Source organism: Anopheles funestus, chromosome 3RL, assembly GCF_943734845.2.
Source record: "Anopheles funestus chromosome 3RL, idAnoFuneDA-416_04, whole genome shotgun sequence".
NCBI classification, from domain to species: Eukaryota; Metazoa; Arthropoda; class Insecta; order Diptera; family Culicidae; genus Anopheles; species Anopheles funestus.
The window spans coordinates 4968074-4985387 of record NC_064599.1 but is presented as its reverse complement, the minus strand read 5'-3'; the positions used below and the strand labels follow the sequence as shown (position 1 = coordinate 4985387).

Genomic DNA, 17314 nt, shown 5'->3' with positions numbered 1-17314 from the left:
GCGAGATCATTCAAGGCCAAATCTACTACATCGTACGGAAGAAGTGTGCGACTCATCAAACGGTGTCGAGCGCCGTCTCCATTCCGGTACACATTTGGACACATGCATCAAGGTGCCAAAATGGGCGTCAGCGTGTAAATGTAGTGCATCGTGTAATGCACTTTTTGGTAGATAAATAGAGGATCAAACATTCATGTGTTCAAGTGGAGTTGTGTAAGGAAAAAAGAAGTCTTTCTTTTTGGGTTACCATTTTTAAAAAGTTTGGGGACACAAACTGATGAGATGAAAAAGTTTGTGAAAGGAACGAAAAATGAGAAATTGTTTTCCATCGGCTAGTATCAATCTATTATTTTTGTAATAACGTTCAAAAGTTCACAAAAAATGGAATAAAATGAAATTTGTTACTGGCATTCTCATCGGAGTGCACTGTCGGCTTCAGGAAAACACGGCGAAAAGTTTCAAAGAAATATTTCAAAATTCAAAACAATACATTATGCGTAGCTTGCATGCAACATTGCATCCACATCTAACGGACAGAGCAGTGCGACATTAAAATTTAATAAATGCATGACGCATACACCTCTCGTAATCTACATATTAGGAGTCCCTTTTTCTTTAGGTTCGAAGTATTTTTTTCTCATACCAGTTTAATGCGTAATTTATGACACCGCGATGACACCCCGGAATTCAACTTTTTGTTAATGGTGATTCATATTGATACCAAGGTCATGGGCGAATGGAGCTTAGATGAATTAAATTCGAATTAGCATTAAGCACTACCATTAGCTTCTTGCACGGCACGTGCGTTTTTGTAATGTAAAATTTTTTACAGTATTTTGCACAATATTGTGCAAAGAAATCAAATCTTTGCTTTTACCGCTAGATCAACAAATGTGGCTTGATACGATCGTGATCGCAGAGCTTCATTTCTGCTTTGTCAGCTAAACAAACATGCTGCTGAAGGAAAGGGAAACAACCATAACAAACAATGTGTACAGCAAACAAATCAACTCGTTGCCGCGTTTTCCGTACGTGTATGTTTGTGTTGTTGAGCATTTTATCACCATTTTCAAATCAATCTTGCACTGCCCGATTATAACATATAGCCTACTTTATTTTGACCACCTTCGGTTATGACCTTGTGCGCACACAAATTGCCGTTAACGGCTTCCAATGACAAACATTCAAAATATGTGAGAATTTAATTTTGAATTTCGAATGCCGGCTTAGAAACCGCTTAGAACACTTCCCCGACCGGTTTGATGGTGAGTTCGTGCACCTGCACATGGGGTGGTGTGCCGATCACGTACAGTACCGCCTCCGAGATATCTTCCGATTCGAGCATTGCCATGTCTTCCGGGACATCGACACCTTCGAAGATTTCGGTTCGCACTCCACCCGGGCTGATACTCTAAAAACAACAGGCAGAAGCGGAACAATTTTAGCAACAAAAAACCTTTTTAGAACCAACAAAACTTACCGTCACTTTAACCTTCGATGCGGCCGCTCTCAATTCCTGACGCATAACTTCGGTGATGGCCGTGACGGCGTGTTTCGTACCGGGGTAAATGTTCAGCTTCGGGAAGTTCGGGACACTGTGCCCGGCAATGCTGTTGATGTGCACGATATGGCCATCGACTTTACGCTCGACCATCGACTGATAAGCCCGCTGGCTGCACAGCACCAGCCCGGTTACGTTCGTGTCCAGCACGGCCTTTATATCGGCCGTCGTACCCACATCGAGCAGATTGACCGATCGCAGAATGCCGGCATTGTTCACCAGCACGTCCACACCACCGTACGTATCGCGAATACGCTGGAACGTTCGCTCGATGTCGGTTTCGACCGAAACGTCACACTTCATCGCATGAAGCCGTCCGGCCGCTTCCTTCGGTAGGTCCTGCTTTAGTTGCTCCACGCGCTCAACACGCCGCGCCAACCCGATAGTAATCATACCGGCTTTGGCAAGATCCTTTGCAATAGCTGCACCAATGCCCGAGCTGGCACCGGTCACTACGGCCACCTTTCCGACCCAACGATCCATTGCGTTTTGAGCGTGTTACACCCGCTAGTTAGTTCCTGCGATAAATTCACACCTCAGTGTGGGAATGGCAAACGTGCGACTGAATGGACGATGGTACGGCGATACGCTTTTTGACTAGAATATCATCATCACGATTTAGGATGACTTGCAGATTACCGAAACTACATGGAAATAGACGGACCCGTCTCTCCAGTGGTTTTGGACGTGTGTTGTCCACTGATTTCTCCAATCGGTTTTCTACAACACACCTTTGCGCTAGATGATTGAGCATTACATCAGCGGTTCTTAACTCGTTTCTATTGCAAATGTTAAAGCGATCGTTTACTACAACTTTCAAGAATTTAACTTAAAATTAACAAATATAAAGTTCATTCAATTGCTTCATATTTCAATTTCTGGTACAATTATATAAAAATAAAAATTATCGTTACATTATTTAAAAGACATTTCAGACCGCGTGCCACTGTGCCACTAGACTCACACAAACGCACGACGATCAACCTCCCCAAGATAGCAAACAATTCCCGCACATAAGGGTTTGCGCTTCAGTTTACCAACAATCAGCGTCTCCCTCGAGCGCCAAAGCAAGTTGCCCACTCATGCTCTTGACTTGCGGTTTATAGACAACAGACAGCAGCAAACCGAGAGCGATCCCTTAATAAATGATCATTACATTACTTTACATTCAGGGCGCGTGTGCGCTTTTTCGGATCTGTCCGAAACTTCCCATTTCGAAACCGGAACCAAAGCACAGAAACCTGTTCCTGGGGGAACCAACGTGCTTTGAAGCAGCAAAAGGCACGTGGACACGGTGCGTCTATCGATTACACGTTTTTGGGGTTTATCTTATCGGAGCATACGCAGCCAAGATTGACAGACAATGACTGCAGTGTTGTGGGCGATATCGTTGCGTTTGAAGCATATTTCAATATGAGCACGAATTGGAATCGTTTCGCAGCGTATGAACATGATATGTTATCGTAGCAGTTTGTCTGATAAAGTTCCGATATACTCCGATACGGTAGCTATTGTGGAAGTAATTTAGAGAATTTGCTATAGGTGGCATCAAAAAGACAAAGGATCAATAGTCCATCTTTCGGATAGATGTTGAACTACACAGAGATAATATTATGTCTACTGTTGGTTTGTATTTGATTCTGCTGCTAGCTGATCTTGTTCGTATCAGCTTCAGATCTTCAGATTTCATCAAGACATACAGACATGGCAATGTTAGGATTTTCTTGGGGATAGTTCGTTACACTTTGGACTTAGCTAGTAAATGATGGTCATCTTTCATATAAGTTTTCTTATACCTGTTTTTCCATCACGATCTGTGCCATCATAATCTTGATATATAAAAAAAAGTTCAAAAAAATTGCCCCAAGGCATGATAATCCTAAACTTTTTACACCATTTCAAAGCGATGCTTTTCAGTCCCAGGTTTCGTCACAATCATCTAACGTCATGGCGACCACTCCCAGGCTAGCCTTAGCTTCTTCATTATCATCCCAAGAAGGATACCGATCAGCCGCATCATCGAACTCCCCTTCGTCGTCGTTGAACCGCTCCTCGTCTGAATCGTTCTCCTCTTCATCCTCAAGCGGTAAGTTTATTGTATCATTTTCTCCGACACGATAACCCGCCCGTATCAAGGATTGTCTCACCTCGTCAATGCTTGCCAGCTCCACATCCATACAATCATGTATGACAGCCAACGGTATGAGATAATGATCCTGTTCCGGTGCGAGAAAATCGTCTCCAAAATTGCGCAAACGACGAAGTTGATATTCCGCTGCATCTTGAATGCGTTGTTCGCGTGATCGATTGTCCGGTGCTGCCACCGGGTACACTTCGCTAGTCACTAGCCAATACTGACGTCCCGGATCGGACACATCATCTTCCTCGAAGTTGCCACTATCGTTCCGTGTGCGCAATGCACGAGCTGCCTCCTCAGGAACGTACATGTCGAACATGATATCGTCCTCATCGTCGTCCTGATCGTCAAAGTCACCCTCATAATCATCGATATCATCAATAATATCGTTATACTCTCTATATCTCTCTTCTGCAACTACATCATCTGCACCATGAAAAGCATTTTCCACAGCTCTCTCTCCGACAGCAGGTTCTTCGCCGGCCGCATCAGAAACGACATCGTCCGTTGGCGGTTGGATAAGAAGAATTTCTCCATTTACTTCGATGTATTGGGTGCTAGGGCGAGCGGTCTCTGTTGTATTTTGTGTGCGTTGATCAGCCTCAGTAGATTCGTTGGCCGTTGGAACTTCTTCTTCCTCTGTCGCAGCTGTCGGTGGAAGGCTGTCGAGAAAATCTTGCCTCACAAACACTGCCATCTGACTTACACATCCAACCGCTTCCGAACCAACCGGTGCCGGTCCGATACCAAAATACTTCACACAGTAATCAGGATACCGTTGGCATATCAATTCCGCCCATTCCTCAAACTGGCCTCGGGTCCACTCGAACTTATGATCTAAATGACGGAATCCATTGTCATACAAACCATCGAACAGCACGTTGTACTCGGCATTCGGCGTTGAAAAGAATGCTACCTTTGGTTTAATGAAACCGAACACATTTTCGGGCACTTTATCCAGGATCGGCTGGTGCAAATGTTCGATACTGATCCGAGATAGGAGAAATAGGTGAGACGAGGTATGGAAGAGGAACTTCGTGTTACTTACATTTCAATTCCGACCACAACATCCGCTCCCTCGAGACATTCGTGAGGTTCGGCAATATTTCCACGCCAAACTTCCACGACGAGTTGCTTCACTGGGGGTGATAAGTAGTCGTTGAGGAGTGGCCGCACTAGGTGTCGAGATTGGTGCAATATGTGTTCATCAATGTCAACCTAAAGGAATGAATTTCGAAATAAAAAAGGAGGGTTTAACAATTCCCAACAAGTTGCTGAACTGGTTAAGGGTTTGATGAAAAAACACATTGGAAGATTTCTTTTGGAGGATTTTTTTTCTATTACCCGAGGATCGACCTTTTCAAACCAAATTAAAGTCAATGCCTCTAATGCCCAATTGGAAAGGTTGAAACTTTGCGTCAACTCGTCCAGACTATCAAGCGGAATAGGGATCACCAAAGGAAGGATGAAATATTTTTAACCTAGACAGAAATGGTTTGAAGGTGACAACGCCAAAAAGACCTTTGTACAAATGTACCAATCAGTGATATCGACACTTTACTAGTGTAAAGAATAATTACGTTTTTTTTTTTATTTGCACTATACAATTCAAATAAATTTTATTATAATTTAATTTATTATGTACCTACAATTCATCTTTTATACAACCCTGTTCAAACAAAAGCTCATCAAGACATACTCAACTCAGCCAGGAACTGGCAAGAAAAGAAAACCAGCACGATTGTTGTTTCTGCTTGCGGTAAAAACTCATTCCTTCAAAAGCGAGGAAACAATGGAATTGAAAAAATAAAGGTAAAACTTACGGAGACAAATTGACTGAGTAAAAAAGCAACTGAATCTTAATCACAGAAATCGAACGTCGGGTGATCTTCTTGTGATACCCGCAATGAGAGCGCATTGAACGATGTGTGATTACAGTAACGGATCGTTCTAAAAAAAGAAGCTAAAACGCCCTGGAAACCCTCTTTGTACACAAATACACACCAGTGACACTGGTGTCCCTTCACACAATTCGATTCTGTATTAGCTGCTTCCAGAAGAGAGGCGGTTTCCGGTAGACCATCGTCATCAGCATCAGCTTGATCCGATCACTGATCGGGTAATCCGGGTTCCAGCAGCTCAATCGCTGGAAAATGTCCACAAATCCGAAGCGGCTGAACTTTATCAGTCCTGCAATTGCTTCCTCCTGAATCACACGGTTCCCTTCTGCCAGCTGCACAATGGTGGTGAAAATTTGCATCACCCGGGACGCATCTTCGTTCGAGGGTTGCGTTTTCATGATGGAGGCAATCGTGAAGATACACGTCACGATTCGATCATCCAGACTGGTCATAGTTTCGCTGCTACTAGCGGTACCTACTGCCGCTGACGATGGGCAACCAGTTGCGGTGCTTGCTCGCATTAGTTCGAATTGCTTCAGGTATTCGTTCAGAAGCGGATAGATACGTTTCTGAATGATGTGTAACCGAGCCCAATCGAAACCATTCCGTTTGGCGACCAGTATCAGCGAGTGCGCCACATTGCGCAGTTTGTTGGCTCGGATCTTGTCAACCAAGTTCACCACAAGCTCTTCGTACGTTGGACTACCCTGCTGATATCCGTAAGTGTTCTTTAACAACCAAAGTAATTCCCGTTTCCGGAACATTGCCGATTCGGGCGATCCCATACAGTTGTCCGTATAGCTCACGTTCATCAGGATCGTGCGTATCGTTGCGATCATCGCATCTGCATTGTCGTAGTGTGGACTACCTTTCTTCGGTAGAGCGAATGGGAACGCTCGCAACAGGTAGTACACCAGCGGTAAACCTTTAAACCCGAAATAGTACAAACATTTGAAGATGTACAGCCGAACATTATATTCCCGCTTCCAAGGCATCTCGGAAGGTTTGCTATCCTCCAGGCCAATGTAAAGAAACGTAAGTGCGATCAGTCCAGCCAGCGGAAGCGTTTCCCCTTTCAGCTGAAACATCCGCCGGTCTAGCTCGCGCATCAGCACCTGCTCTAGCCCTTCGAGACCGTATCCCAGGTGGCGCACAATAAGGATGAGCTTTTGTTGTACTAACGGTAGAGGTGGGGCGGGCGGTGAGCAAAGCACATTCACCGTAATATCCGCACAGGAAATGACCATTTCCAGTAAGGCTAGGGTCATGAGGCGTACGTCTTGTGTGCAGTTTAGCACTGCCGTTATCGTTTCGTTTACCGCGCTCTCCGTCCAATCGGGTCGCTGCAGATAGTTTGCCAAAACCTCGGACAGCTTCTGTACAACCTGTTTTTCCTGTGCATTGAGCTGGCCGTTAGGTTTGATGCTCGATTCGTGTCCATTTTTCGCTTTGTGAAGCGCAATGAATGCATAGATCGGTTCGCTCCGTTCTTGCACCTCTTGGCGTAGTTGCGAATGAAGAGCGGCATGAAACAGTGGTATTTGCGGCGGAGTAACAGGCGATGTTGGTTTACGATCACTGGGAAGTGGTGGCGAAAGCGGCGAATCCGTCTCACAACGAATGATGCGTGGTGGAGGCGCTGATACCGATAGACCCGTTTCGTGCGCCGGTGGTGACATTGGTGAATCCCAAACGGTACAATCATTATCCGTAATCGGATCGACATCGATAACGAGTTCACCGATACTGTTAAAACTATCGTTTAGCTCTTCGCTGATCTCTCCATCCTCTAATGCATTTGGCAACACATCGTTCTTTTCATCTGTGTCATCCTTGGTGGATGTATCCATATTTACGGGGACCTTTTCAACGGCCAATACGATCTCTGGTGGATCGGTTGTCTCTGGCTCTATATCGATTTCTTCCGACAACCTCCTTTCAGTGGGCGGACTTTGTACCAGAGAATTGTTCGTTTCATTAGACACCTGCTGTGTGTCATCTTCTTTAGATAATCTCCTTTCGATCGGTTCCGGCGCATTATGTGATTCTTCAAGTTTTTGCTGTGTAGTGTTGTCTTCCGATGACTTTACGTCTTTTGGTTCGGTGGAAGATTCAGCTGAATCTTTTTCTTCAACTACTCGATCGATGGTTGATTTAATACTCGTTATTGTATTATTTTCTACCTCCATGTCTTGCGCATTACTCAGCTCTGTTAGCGTAGTTGCTAGCTGTTTCGTTTCGAGCAGCAAATTATCCTCTCGCTCTATCTCCAGATCAACACACTCTTCGAACCGATCGGTGATCGGTGACAGCGGGATAGAACGGGCCACCTTCAACGGGCCAACCATAGCCGCCTTGATAGAGGAAAACTTTTGATCCCAATCGTCTTCCAGCAAAAACTCCGTCGTAGGTGATGTGCGCCCCGAACTCGGTTCCGCGACGAACCGCATCCGTTTCGAGGCATGAGGTAGCAATGAGTCATCTGAAAGTCTTGCTCGCACCTTCCGCTTGCTAATCGGTAGTTGTGTCGGTGTTTTGAACTGATCCTTTACCAACTGATTCGTTTCCTTTACCTTTATCGGAGAGACGAATGTTGCCGTAGTAGTTGTAGAGTAGCAGCTCGTCACATTTGCCACTTTGGGTGGTGTTGATGGGCAACGTACGGAAAATAGTGTTTCATCTTCTGCTGTCGGGATATTATATGCTAATTCCGGTTCAGGCACACTTGCTACTTGTAACATGTTTTCTAGCTGACATGATGTCTGCGCTGGAGGATTGTCAAACGTTTGTTGGCTAGACGTTTCAGTATCCGGATCGATAATGGACGTTCCCGAGGACACCTTTAGAAGATCATCCTCGCCTTCCTCCATCAACTGCAATTGTTGATCTACCAGCTGCTGTTCCGAAGAACTGGATGAAACTGTCTCTGTTTCTACTTGAACTACTGCTGCATCGTTATTGCTTAACTCTTTGGTTGCTAAATAACATCTCTGCTGGTTCACCGGCACAGTGTCGGTTTCTTTTTCAATGACCACCACTCCACCGTCCTCTTCAGGCACTGGACACTCGAATCCTTCTTCTGATAGCGTTTGGCGAGCTGACTCCGTATGGGGTAGAACATTTGGCGTCGTAAGCGGTGTGTTGCTTCGTTCTTTACCATACCCAGCAGCTGCCACTACCGTCGCACGCACGTTGGAAAACATGGCACTCATCGGTTCCGATTCACGGCGCCCATCCGCTTCGATCATATCGCGTATGGTGGCGAGCTGCTCGTTTAGCTTGTTATAGCACTGATTATCAAACCGTCGGCCACTGTTCATCACCAGAAATATGCTTTCCCCTAACATCCTCCAAATGGCAGAAAGGTGAGGATGCATATTACCGAACGTATCGCGAGTGTTGAAGTCGAAATCGGCTGAAGAAGGATAATCTTCTTGCTTGATTTTACCAAATAGTTGTTCTGCCATGGATGTGTACTGTTGCTGAAAGGACGCCATGCCACCGCCACCATCCACCGAACGGTAATCGATGCGTTTGCGAATGTTTTTCAAATTCGTCATTGTTCCACAAGTGACAGGAGCGGCCCTTTCTATGCGAGGAATGGTTGGATCAGTTTGCGTGCTAACGGATTCGTACATGGGCAGAATATCCGTGATGGGTGAAAGAAGCAGCGGCGGAAGCGGGACACATTCGCGAAGAATTTCATCCACCGATTTGAGCGTCACTTCGGGGAAGTTTACCCCGACATCGACACGCTTGATGAATACCGACGTACACGTTGCCCGGGTGATCGTGGACATGCTATGCATGGTGGCTTTATCGCAGAACGTTTTCATGATCGGTTGTTCTTGAGGCAAGTGTGTAGCTTCGAACGCATCTGTTCCACAGTCCCTTACTTCCGGTCGCACCGGATATGATTGGTCCGTGTTGTTAGCACTAGTTCGCACTTCCATTACCGACGTTTGACACTCTTGGTCCTTCATCGTAGCAGACTTGGTGCGTACTTTTCGCCGCTTACTACGATAGTAGGGCGCTTGCAGAATGAACGATTTCACATCGTCCGGCAGGTTGAGTATGTCTAGCACCGCTAGATGTTGCTTGAGGTCGCGTTTTTTGCCGGTATCGGCAGGATCACCTGGCAGGGAGAAGTAGCGTATGAGATCGGTAATGAGCAGCTGATAGCGTCGCTCATTATCCTCATGCTGCCGATCGTTTTCCGCTAACCGTTCCATGAGTATAAGATCGGCATTGATCTTGTCACTTTCGGCTTCCAAACACCGCTCTTCCAACTGTTTACATTGGCTTACGTAAGATGCTAGCTGTGCTTCGGCACGCACCACTTTGGCCACCTCCGCCTCGTACAGGTTCTTTATCTGCAGGGCTGATTCACGCAGGGATGTGATCTTTTCCCGCAGCAGATCGTTTTCCTCCTTCTGCTGCTTATTTTGACGCACCAGCTTGTCCGTATTGACGATGGTACTGGCGATTACGTTCAGGTCGAACGCGTTCATGTTATCATTCGTGATGGCGCTATAAATAAAATCTTCCCCGCTCATCTTTTGTTCTTTGCCGGCCGGAACTGCCTGTTTGTGTGGAGGAGTGGAATGCACGTGGCCTAAGTACAGGGACTGCAACTTGCGCCTTCGGCGTGGTAGCACACAGATGACGATGATGACGCTATCCTTGCACAGTACCACAATCTCCTTGCAAATAGCTTAAAGCTAGTCCATTACTTTGCGTGGTGAATGATACAGGAAAATCCGGATAGGAAACGCAAAAAAGAATACACTGGAAAACACACCACCACCGGCAAAATGAAGCAGCGTATGATAACATCAGCGTTTTGCAGAGTGAAATGCCGGGTAGGCTTTGGTACGGTTGAATCCTGTTTTCGTACGTGTGTTAGTGTACTGCGTGTCCTTTCGCCCGCGGTACACTACCAATTTCACAATCAATCACTTTTAGTTTCACACACGCGTACAAACGATGGTTAGCAGCGGTGCAATGACTGCTGCTGGTGTGGGAGAAGAGAGAGAGAGGGTACTTCTGCAAATTCACACGCTTCCTTCACGCACTCCGTTTTTCACGGTCACGAAACGTCCGTAGCTTGGAAGCGGAATATTAAAGCCATTCCCTGGGAATGGCTAAATCCTCACACAACTGGTAGAATAGGATGTTTTTATCACAATCGCCATTCCGAAAGCTATTTTTTACAGTGAAAGCTGTGTAGACCGTAGTGGTGAATCTGTTTCCCACAGCGCATTTCACATGTTTTGACAACATGCGGTATAAATGTCAAACTGACGTTTACCATCCCTCTAGAAACGTATGCTTTGGTAAAATACGACCCACAAGAAAAGGTGACCATGCTGGAGGAAAAAAGATTTTCACATCGTATCCACATTGTATACCTATTCTTTAATGTCCATAGCGTGGTAACTGTTTCACAAAATATTCTAGACCAAAACATGATATACTTTTGATTAGATCTTCATTTGAGCTGCAGCTGGCGAGGCAGTCACCAAATGGGAAAATATCATATTACATTAACCACATGTACTGTGATTCTATTTCAGGCGGGCTGTTGATATAATAAAGCCAGACATGAACTCAAAAAAACTGTATAGCAGTATCCAATGGAAAGAACAATTTGGGCAAAGAAAATTACAATTCTGGATCCAGCCCGTCTAGAGACAAAACCAGCAACTCACATTAGATTACGGCTACTTCTTAACTTAAGTAATGTTAAACCCAACTGAAGTGATCTACATTCGTATACCTATATAGATTGTAAATACCTCCAATATTTTCTCGACCGCTGGCAGCGAACGTAACAGGCGGAAAAATTTCATTTCTGCACAGCCAAATTCAACAATCTGTAAACAAAAAACATACATGGAGTTAAAACATCCGTATCTCAAAGCTGTCCCGTAGTTTTGCGCTTCGGGTACCTTCTTAAACGAATCTTTCCAACAATCCAGCTCGAGCAGTCGTAGAATGGTCCAGTATCGCTGCTCATAAACTGGAGGATCAAAGCGTATTTTCTTGTTTTCATCGTAGAAGCAGCTGTTAGTAAAGTTTGTCGTTACTTTTATGTTCTCCATTTCGATTTACAGCAATTTAGAGATATAATTTCAGCACCCATTCAAGTGAACAGCCAACAATAGTTTTCGAACTAATGAAGGAAATGTTATTGGAAACAGAAACAACCGCGTTGATATCTCGTGGATGGTTGTTAATTCGACCTAATAGTAAAAAGCAATGCAAAACAGCTGCTTCCTACTGACAAAACTGGTAAACAAAACAATATTGCACCATGATCTCAAGCCGTCTTCATTCGAGTCAAAATTTTCACAAAAGATTTTAAAATGAATATAAGATCAAAATTTAAGCTGCCTTCCTATATAATTGAGTTTAATTGGTTTTGTTAGAATATTTCCTTTGGTATTTTGATATGTATTCGCCTCCTCATTTGCATATGCCCACAAGCAATTGTGATTTTCTATAATCGTGAAATTCTAATCCGTGCCGCCTAATACCTTAAGCGTTCGCATACGATCCACAACATGGTTATTTTACATAACTACCATACACACAGTAAAAAGTATCGATTTAAATGTAAAATTGAAACAATAAACATAAAATCCTGGAATAAGATTTTGGGCATGTATAAACTATGATTGTTCTACTGTGGTTAGATCAGCAAATGTCAGAACGAGCTGTCAAAGAAAATGTCGCAGCTAAAAACAGAAAGAAGATGAAACCATTTGTCACTTTGAAATGAGCAACTTCCAAAAGAAAGTGAGTTTATTTTCGCAATATTTATTGTGTTTCCTTAATTTTAGCGTGCCAGCGATGGTTTACCATTGTACATGAACATCTTCCCTATGTTCTTCCTGTGATGGAAGTTACCCAACGAGTGGAAGTGATTCATAATTTACGTCGCAATGTTTGCCGTGTTGTGGGAGTTTCATGCGCTTGGTGGTTGCTTCGCTACCGAATGATGCATTTGACCGGGAACGTCAATATGTTTCGTATTCTAGGATTTGTGTATATTTTTGTTATGGTTAAGCACTGTTGCCTGTATTGACCGGCGACTGCACGTCTGAGCGGAGTTTAAAATGCGATAAAAAAGCGTTTCCCTCATGGACATTTGGAGGTGTAAACATACTTGTTCCTTGCTCGGATTGGTTTGTTTATATCGATCCATCATGACGTGCGGTATCTTCCAGGAGGGAACTACAGTTGCTTTCGACCAGCATTCATGCCCTCTACTAGCTAAACTAATATCTTTTCTTCCCGTTTGCAGGATGTAAGCGGTATGCCTTCATCATCAAGACCACGAGGAATGTCTGGGGCTGGATCAGGTGGATCTGGCCGACCAGCTGTTACAACGCCAATGTCCGAGCGTCAGCAGATGGCACTGCTAATGCAGATGACTTCTGGCAGCAACGATGCGGGTACGAATAGACACTTTCTATGACAGGCTCTAGAGGGATTGTCCAACTAAATAATTATTTTGTATGTTTTAGAAATGAGCCCTGGAGGTGGAAGTAGCAACTCAGCCCATTCTAGATCCCGAGATCGTATTAACGAGCGGGGAGAAACGGCGCTCCATATTGCGTCCAAAAAAGGTGATCAGGATTCGGTTAAAAAACTATTGGAGCAAGGAGCTAATCCAAATGTGACCGATTTCGCTGGTAAGTTATAGAAACAGCAAAATTATTAGTCGATTTCCATTGCCAGATGGTCATAGCAGCACAACCGGGATACGGTTTTCTTGTCTAGATTTAAATCTGGTACTGGCTCGTTTATGTTGGGAAGCCGTACCGTATTTCGTGTTCCTTAGTTGACTCTAGTACCTATGTTGGTGCCGATCTGCATACCTGATTTGCTTCAGTTTGACTTGAATTCCCACTGGAACTCCTTGCATGGCATGGTGCAATCGAGATTTACTCTTAAAACAAATGAATTATCAAGTCTTATATGACCCACTCTTATATTAAACATTACTTTTGTCGCTCCGCAGGATGGACACCTTTACATGAGGCCTGTAATCATGGTCATTACAATGTTGCACTGGCTTTAGTTAAAGCGGGAGCAAACATTAATGCTACCGGTTTGGAGAACGATACGCCGCTACACGATGCGGCCATTACGGGACAATTGAAGCTGGTAAAGATGCTTGTCGAGCGCGGTGCAGATCCGGCGTTCAAAAATCAGAAAGGCAAGACACCGTGCGACGTGGCGGCACCTGCTGTGTACAACTATTTGACCCAAGCAAGAGGTAAGTGGATAAAGATCTACTATAACATCATTTCTGCCATTTCCTGGCTTATTACTGGGCCGTCCTAATGCTAATACGGACACATGAAAGTGAAATCTTTTTCATTCTATTTCAAATGTTTATAAATATTGGGTTATAATTTTAAATATTCGCTGTGAATTGGGTTTGAAAGTAAATAACAAATTTATACATTTATGACACATTGTTGTGAATATTTTTCTTATCATTTTCAAGAGAAGTATGTTTTATAAACTTTGAATTTTGAATTTGATTGAATTATATATTTTCAATATTTTCACTTAACTTACACTCCACTCACTCATTTTCACTCCACTTATCATATCTTACCGTAAAATAAATCAATCCACCATACCATAAAATTATGACATTTGTTGGAGGCGATTAGCAATTATATTTCCCTTTTGGGAACAAACTTTGCAATCCACCGTGCGCAAAGGAATAATAATTTGAGACGACCTAATTGGTTTAGGTAGCATCCGTGTGTCTGGCCCACAAATTGACGCATATTTTCGATCCGCTTCCCAAAAGCACGTTGTGGCGCCTTTGGCTGTGATTGTTAATTTAAAATGCCACTTTTCTCACGTCATCTGTCTCCCTGTTCGGTCAACGAACGCGAACGCTTTCGTTTCTTGGTGCTTCCCCCGCATTCAACGGTGTTTGCCTTCGTACCATTTCTTAGCAATTCAAATCGTACGGAAAAGAGATTCCAAACATTCACGAATTTTAGTATTTCATTGTAAACTCGTTATGTTGTTTTTGTTATTAATAATAAAACTGTTTATCTCAAGTATGAATGCTCCATCGTGGATGGAGCAGTTATTTGCTCGATGTAAAAACGATTAAAGAAGAAGGTCGATAAACCTGATCGATGTAAAAATGAAAGCACGTTCCCGACAAACGTGAGGCGCCCGTATCTGCTATGCTCATCAATATTAATCACAGCCCGCGCCATCTCTGACGTCTTGCCTAATAAACTAAATAACCTCCCGTGGCCCCCGTCGGTTATCTTTTATCAATCTGTCCTGTGGGTGGGGAATAAAAGGTTGCAGAAGCTTCATACCAATGCGGAATAGATATTTTCTGGATTTGGTTCAATTTGTGCTTCTTTATGAATAAGATTTTTTCGTTGTAAGAAAGTTTTTTCTTATATTGTAGTATTAATTTGATACATTTGCTTTTTTTATCTCAGCAGATATTTCTTGAAGAGCTCGTAATCAAAATTAGAATGAGACAGTCAGTGGTTGTTTTCAAGACAAACATATTTGTGTGCTAAATGGTTATTTTAATCACGTAACTGCCAGTCCTTGTTTTGGAAGGCCAGATGAGAATCGAATCACGACCTTCGGTGTAATAGAACGAACACCGTAGCTCGAGACCATGAAATCATCGGGGAAAAAATAACAACAACCAATTCAATGTTTCAGCTTGTCCCACATTTGTGGTCGTCTCCAATCAACTGCACTACTACTACTACTACTCATGGTAGTGTGCAGGTTGATGCTCATTTCAAATCGAGCACGTTACATAATGCGACCTAATCAAGTGACCATATAGTATTTATTCCTAGTAAAGAGTTCACATTATGTACACAAGGAAGCAGACAAAGTACATTAAAGTGCGATAATTTGTTGATATATGTTCATAGCTTTTCAGAACGCCACTAGAGGAGTGCTGTCCATACCCACCAATAGTCTAACGTCTATTTGATAAATCAGACTCACGTACCGACCGCACCTCTTGCGGCGAATGTGGGGAAGAGCTAGGGAAGATAGAGAGGAAGAAAAAAAAAGTTCACACTCCGCACGATAATTAAGTCTAATTGAAATGATGCACGCACGTCCCGGCACACACGCACATACTTACACAATGTCCAGCGGGAGTTCACAAAACAGTGCTCGTCTTTTAGTGTTGGTCTCTTTCACACTTTCAACCCCCCTTTTAGAAGTAACCATGGTAGCGCAATCCTCACTATGATCTTCATCATCCACTTCTCAGTTGTTAGCTTTAACCGAAAACGGCGTACTTGTGTGGAATGTGGAGCAGTACGTACACTCCCATTCCGGCTTTTCCAACTTCCAACAGGGCAGATTTTCTCTCTTCTTCATTTTCCATCCCCTACTATATACCCGTCTTTCGTTGGTAAACCCATCGCGCGCGGGGGGATGAATAATTTAAATGACTCAATGTAAAGGTTATCGGCTAAGATTAATGGGCGTGTGCGTGCAAGGAGTAGAGTGAGGCACGATTACGGTGGTGGTGGCAGGTTGGTTGAAGTTCGGTCGGCTTCCTTCTTCGAACCACGGGTTTCGCGGCTTCCCAATGGCCGAGCTTACGGGTCTTTCTCTCCTTGGTTTCCTAATTATTCACTCACCTTGCCACCGGCTCTCGGACTCGTTTCGTTTGGTTTGATTTTTCGGTGTTTTTTTTTTGCTTCTCAAGCTCATGTTGGATTAGAGAACGTCGTCGCCGCGTCGTTCGGTCGGTTACTATGATTGCGTTTGAATGCTTATACACTTTTGCTGGAACGTCTCTAGGGAGATCGATTTCCGTTTGCCATGGCGACCTCTGGTGCGTACGTGTAACGGCGCTAATCAAATTAGTATCCCACATGCGTTGGCACAATTTTGTTTTGGTTGGCTTTTTATTCGCCTGACTATATGGTAACTGATCCGACAGTGATGGTTATTTGCATAATCAAAACCGAAGGCAAATTGGTTCAAATCGCGTCGGTTACATTGTTGTACATATTTGCATCGTTTGTTACAATTTTTAAATGTTGTTTGCAAATCGTTCATTAATTATTTCTAATGTGTCGAGATCTATCCTTTCAGTTTCCAAATTTTATTTTCTCACAATTCCAATACCTCCCGCACCGGAATTTCGCTCCAGCCTTCCGCACAGAAAGCTTTCCAATCTCTCCTAATCATGTCTCTTGCTCTCTTCACCGTAGATAATGCTGAGTAGGGGATGTTGCTAAAAAAAACTGAAGGGTGAAATGACGCGCACGTCTGTTCCGATCGTCGCTACAGGAAGGTTGATCACCTTACCATTCCGCTTGATCATCATCATGATCTACGTTCGGTGGTGCTCGCACGCCGAAATGAACACTTACACCGGAACGGCCCCTGTCTCGCGTTTGAGATGAGATCTTCAATTCATTTTCCATCGCAGAGTTCTCACTCGCAAGCGCCTCCCGCCCTGTTGTCGGCGCCGTTAACGATCGCGCGATACTGCTTTTTTTTGCCTTCTTCTCATACATTACTCACGCCTCTCGCACGTACGCGTTCGTCCAAGGACTGCGCAAGCTTTAGTGCTCTTCTCTACGCTATCGATGCAATTTTATACACGGTGCATCGATGCACCATATGCATGGGGGGGGGCGCGAGAAAAAGAGATAGAGCGAATGC

At 44.0% G+C, this 17314-nt stretch overlaps 3 protein-coding genes and 1 long non-coding RNA gene across 6 annotated transcripts in view; 1 reads left to right on the top strand and 3 right to left on the bottom strand.

Annotated features, from left to right (window-relative positions):
* Positions 1-1093: 1093 nt before the first annotated feature.
* On the bottom strand, positions 1094-2235 carry LOC125772179 (farnesol dehydrogenase-like). The gene is made up of 2 exons (XM_049443633.1): positions 1481-2235; positions 1094-1411 (listed from the first exon to the last, which is right to left on the bottom strand). Exons 1-2 carry the CDS (start codon positions 2042-2044, stop codon positions 1238-1240), a joined length of 738 nt encoding a protein of 245 aa, XP_049299590.1. The 5' UTR covers positions 2045-2235; the 3' UTR covers positions 1094-1237.
* Positions 2236-5262: 3027 nt separating this feature from the next.
* On the bottom strand, positions 5263-10999 carry LOC125772199 (little elongation complex subunit 1). The gene has a single exon (XM_049443662.1). The coding sequence runs from the start codon at positions 10153-10155 to the stop codon at positions 5722-5724; it is 4434 nt and encodes a 1477-aa protein (XP_049299619.1). The 5' UTR covers positions 10156-10999; the 3' UTR covers positions 5263-5721.
* Positions 11000-12149: 1150 nt separating this feature from the next.
* Positions 12150-17314, top strand: part of LOC125772114 (ankyrin repeat domain-containing protein 11) — a 34208-nt gene continuing 29043 nt past the window's right edge. Inside the window, exons 1-4 of one of the 3 annotated variants that reach the window (XM_049443482.1) lie at positions 12150-12400; positions 12909-13059; positions 13132-13299; positions 13629-13886. In XM_049443482.1, coding sequence (XP_049299439.1) covers positions 12380-12400; positions 12909-13059; positions 13132-13299; positions 13629-13886 — 598 coding nt within the window. In that variant the 5' untranslated portion in view covers positions 12150-12379. Of the gene's footprint in view, positions 12401-12568; positions 12790-12908; positions 13060-13131; positions 13300-13628; positions 13887-17314 lie in introns of those variants that run through there. The other 2 variants (XM_049443481.1, XM_049443483.1) reach the window with 2 other exon arrangements.
* LOC125772204 (uncharacterized) lies at positions 15446-16372 on the bottom strand. The gene is made up of 2 exons (XR_007419451.1): positions 15771-16372; positions 15446-15666 (listed from the first exon to the last, which is right to left on the bottom strand). It is a non-coding gene; the product is annotated as an uncharacterized LOC125772204 (long non-coding RNA).

What these genes read in the sequence shown, in the direction of transcription:
- LOC125772179 (XM_049443633.1), bottom strand. Translation starts at nt 2,044, where the DNA reads ATGGATCGTTGGGTCGGAAAGGTGGCCGTAGTGACCGGTGCCAGCTCG. An exon ending in CATCGAAGGTTAAAGTGACG is followed by an intron (nt 1,412 to 1,480) that starts GTAAGTTTTGTT and finishes TGTTGTTTTTAG; the next exon opens with AGTATCAGCCCGGGTGGAGT.
- LOC125772199 (XM_049443662.1), bottom strand. Translation starts at nt 10,155, where the DNA reads ATGAGCGGGGAAGATTTTATTTATAGCGCCATCACGAATGATAACATG.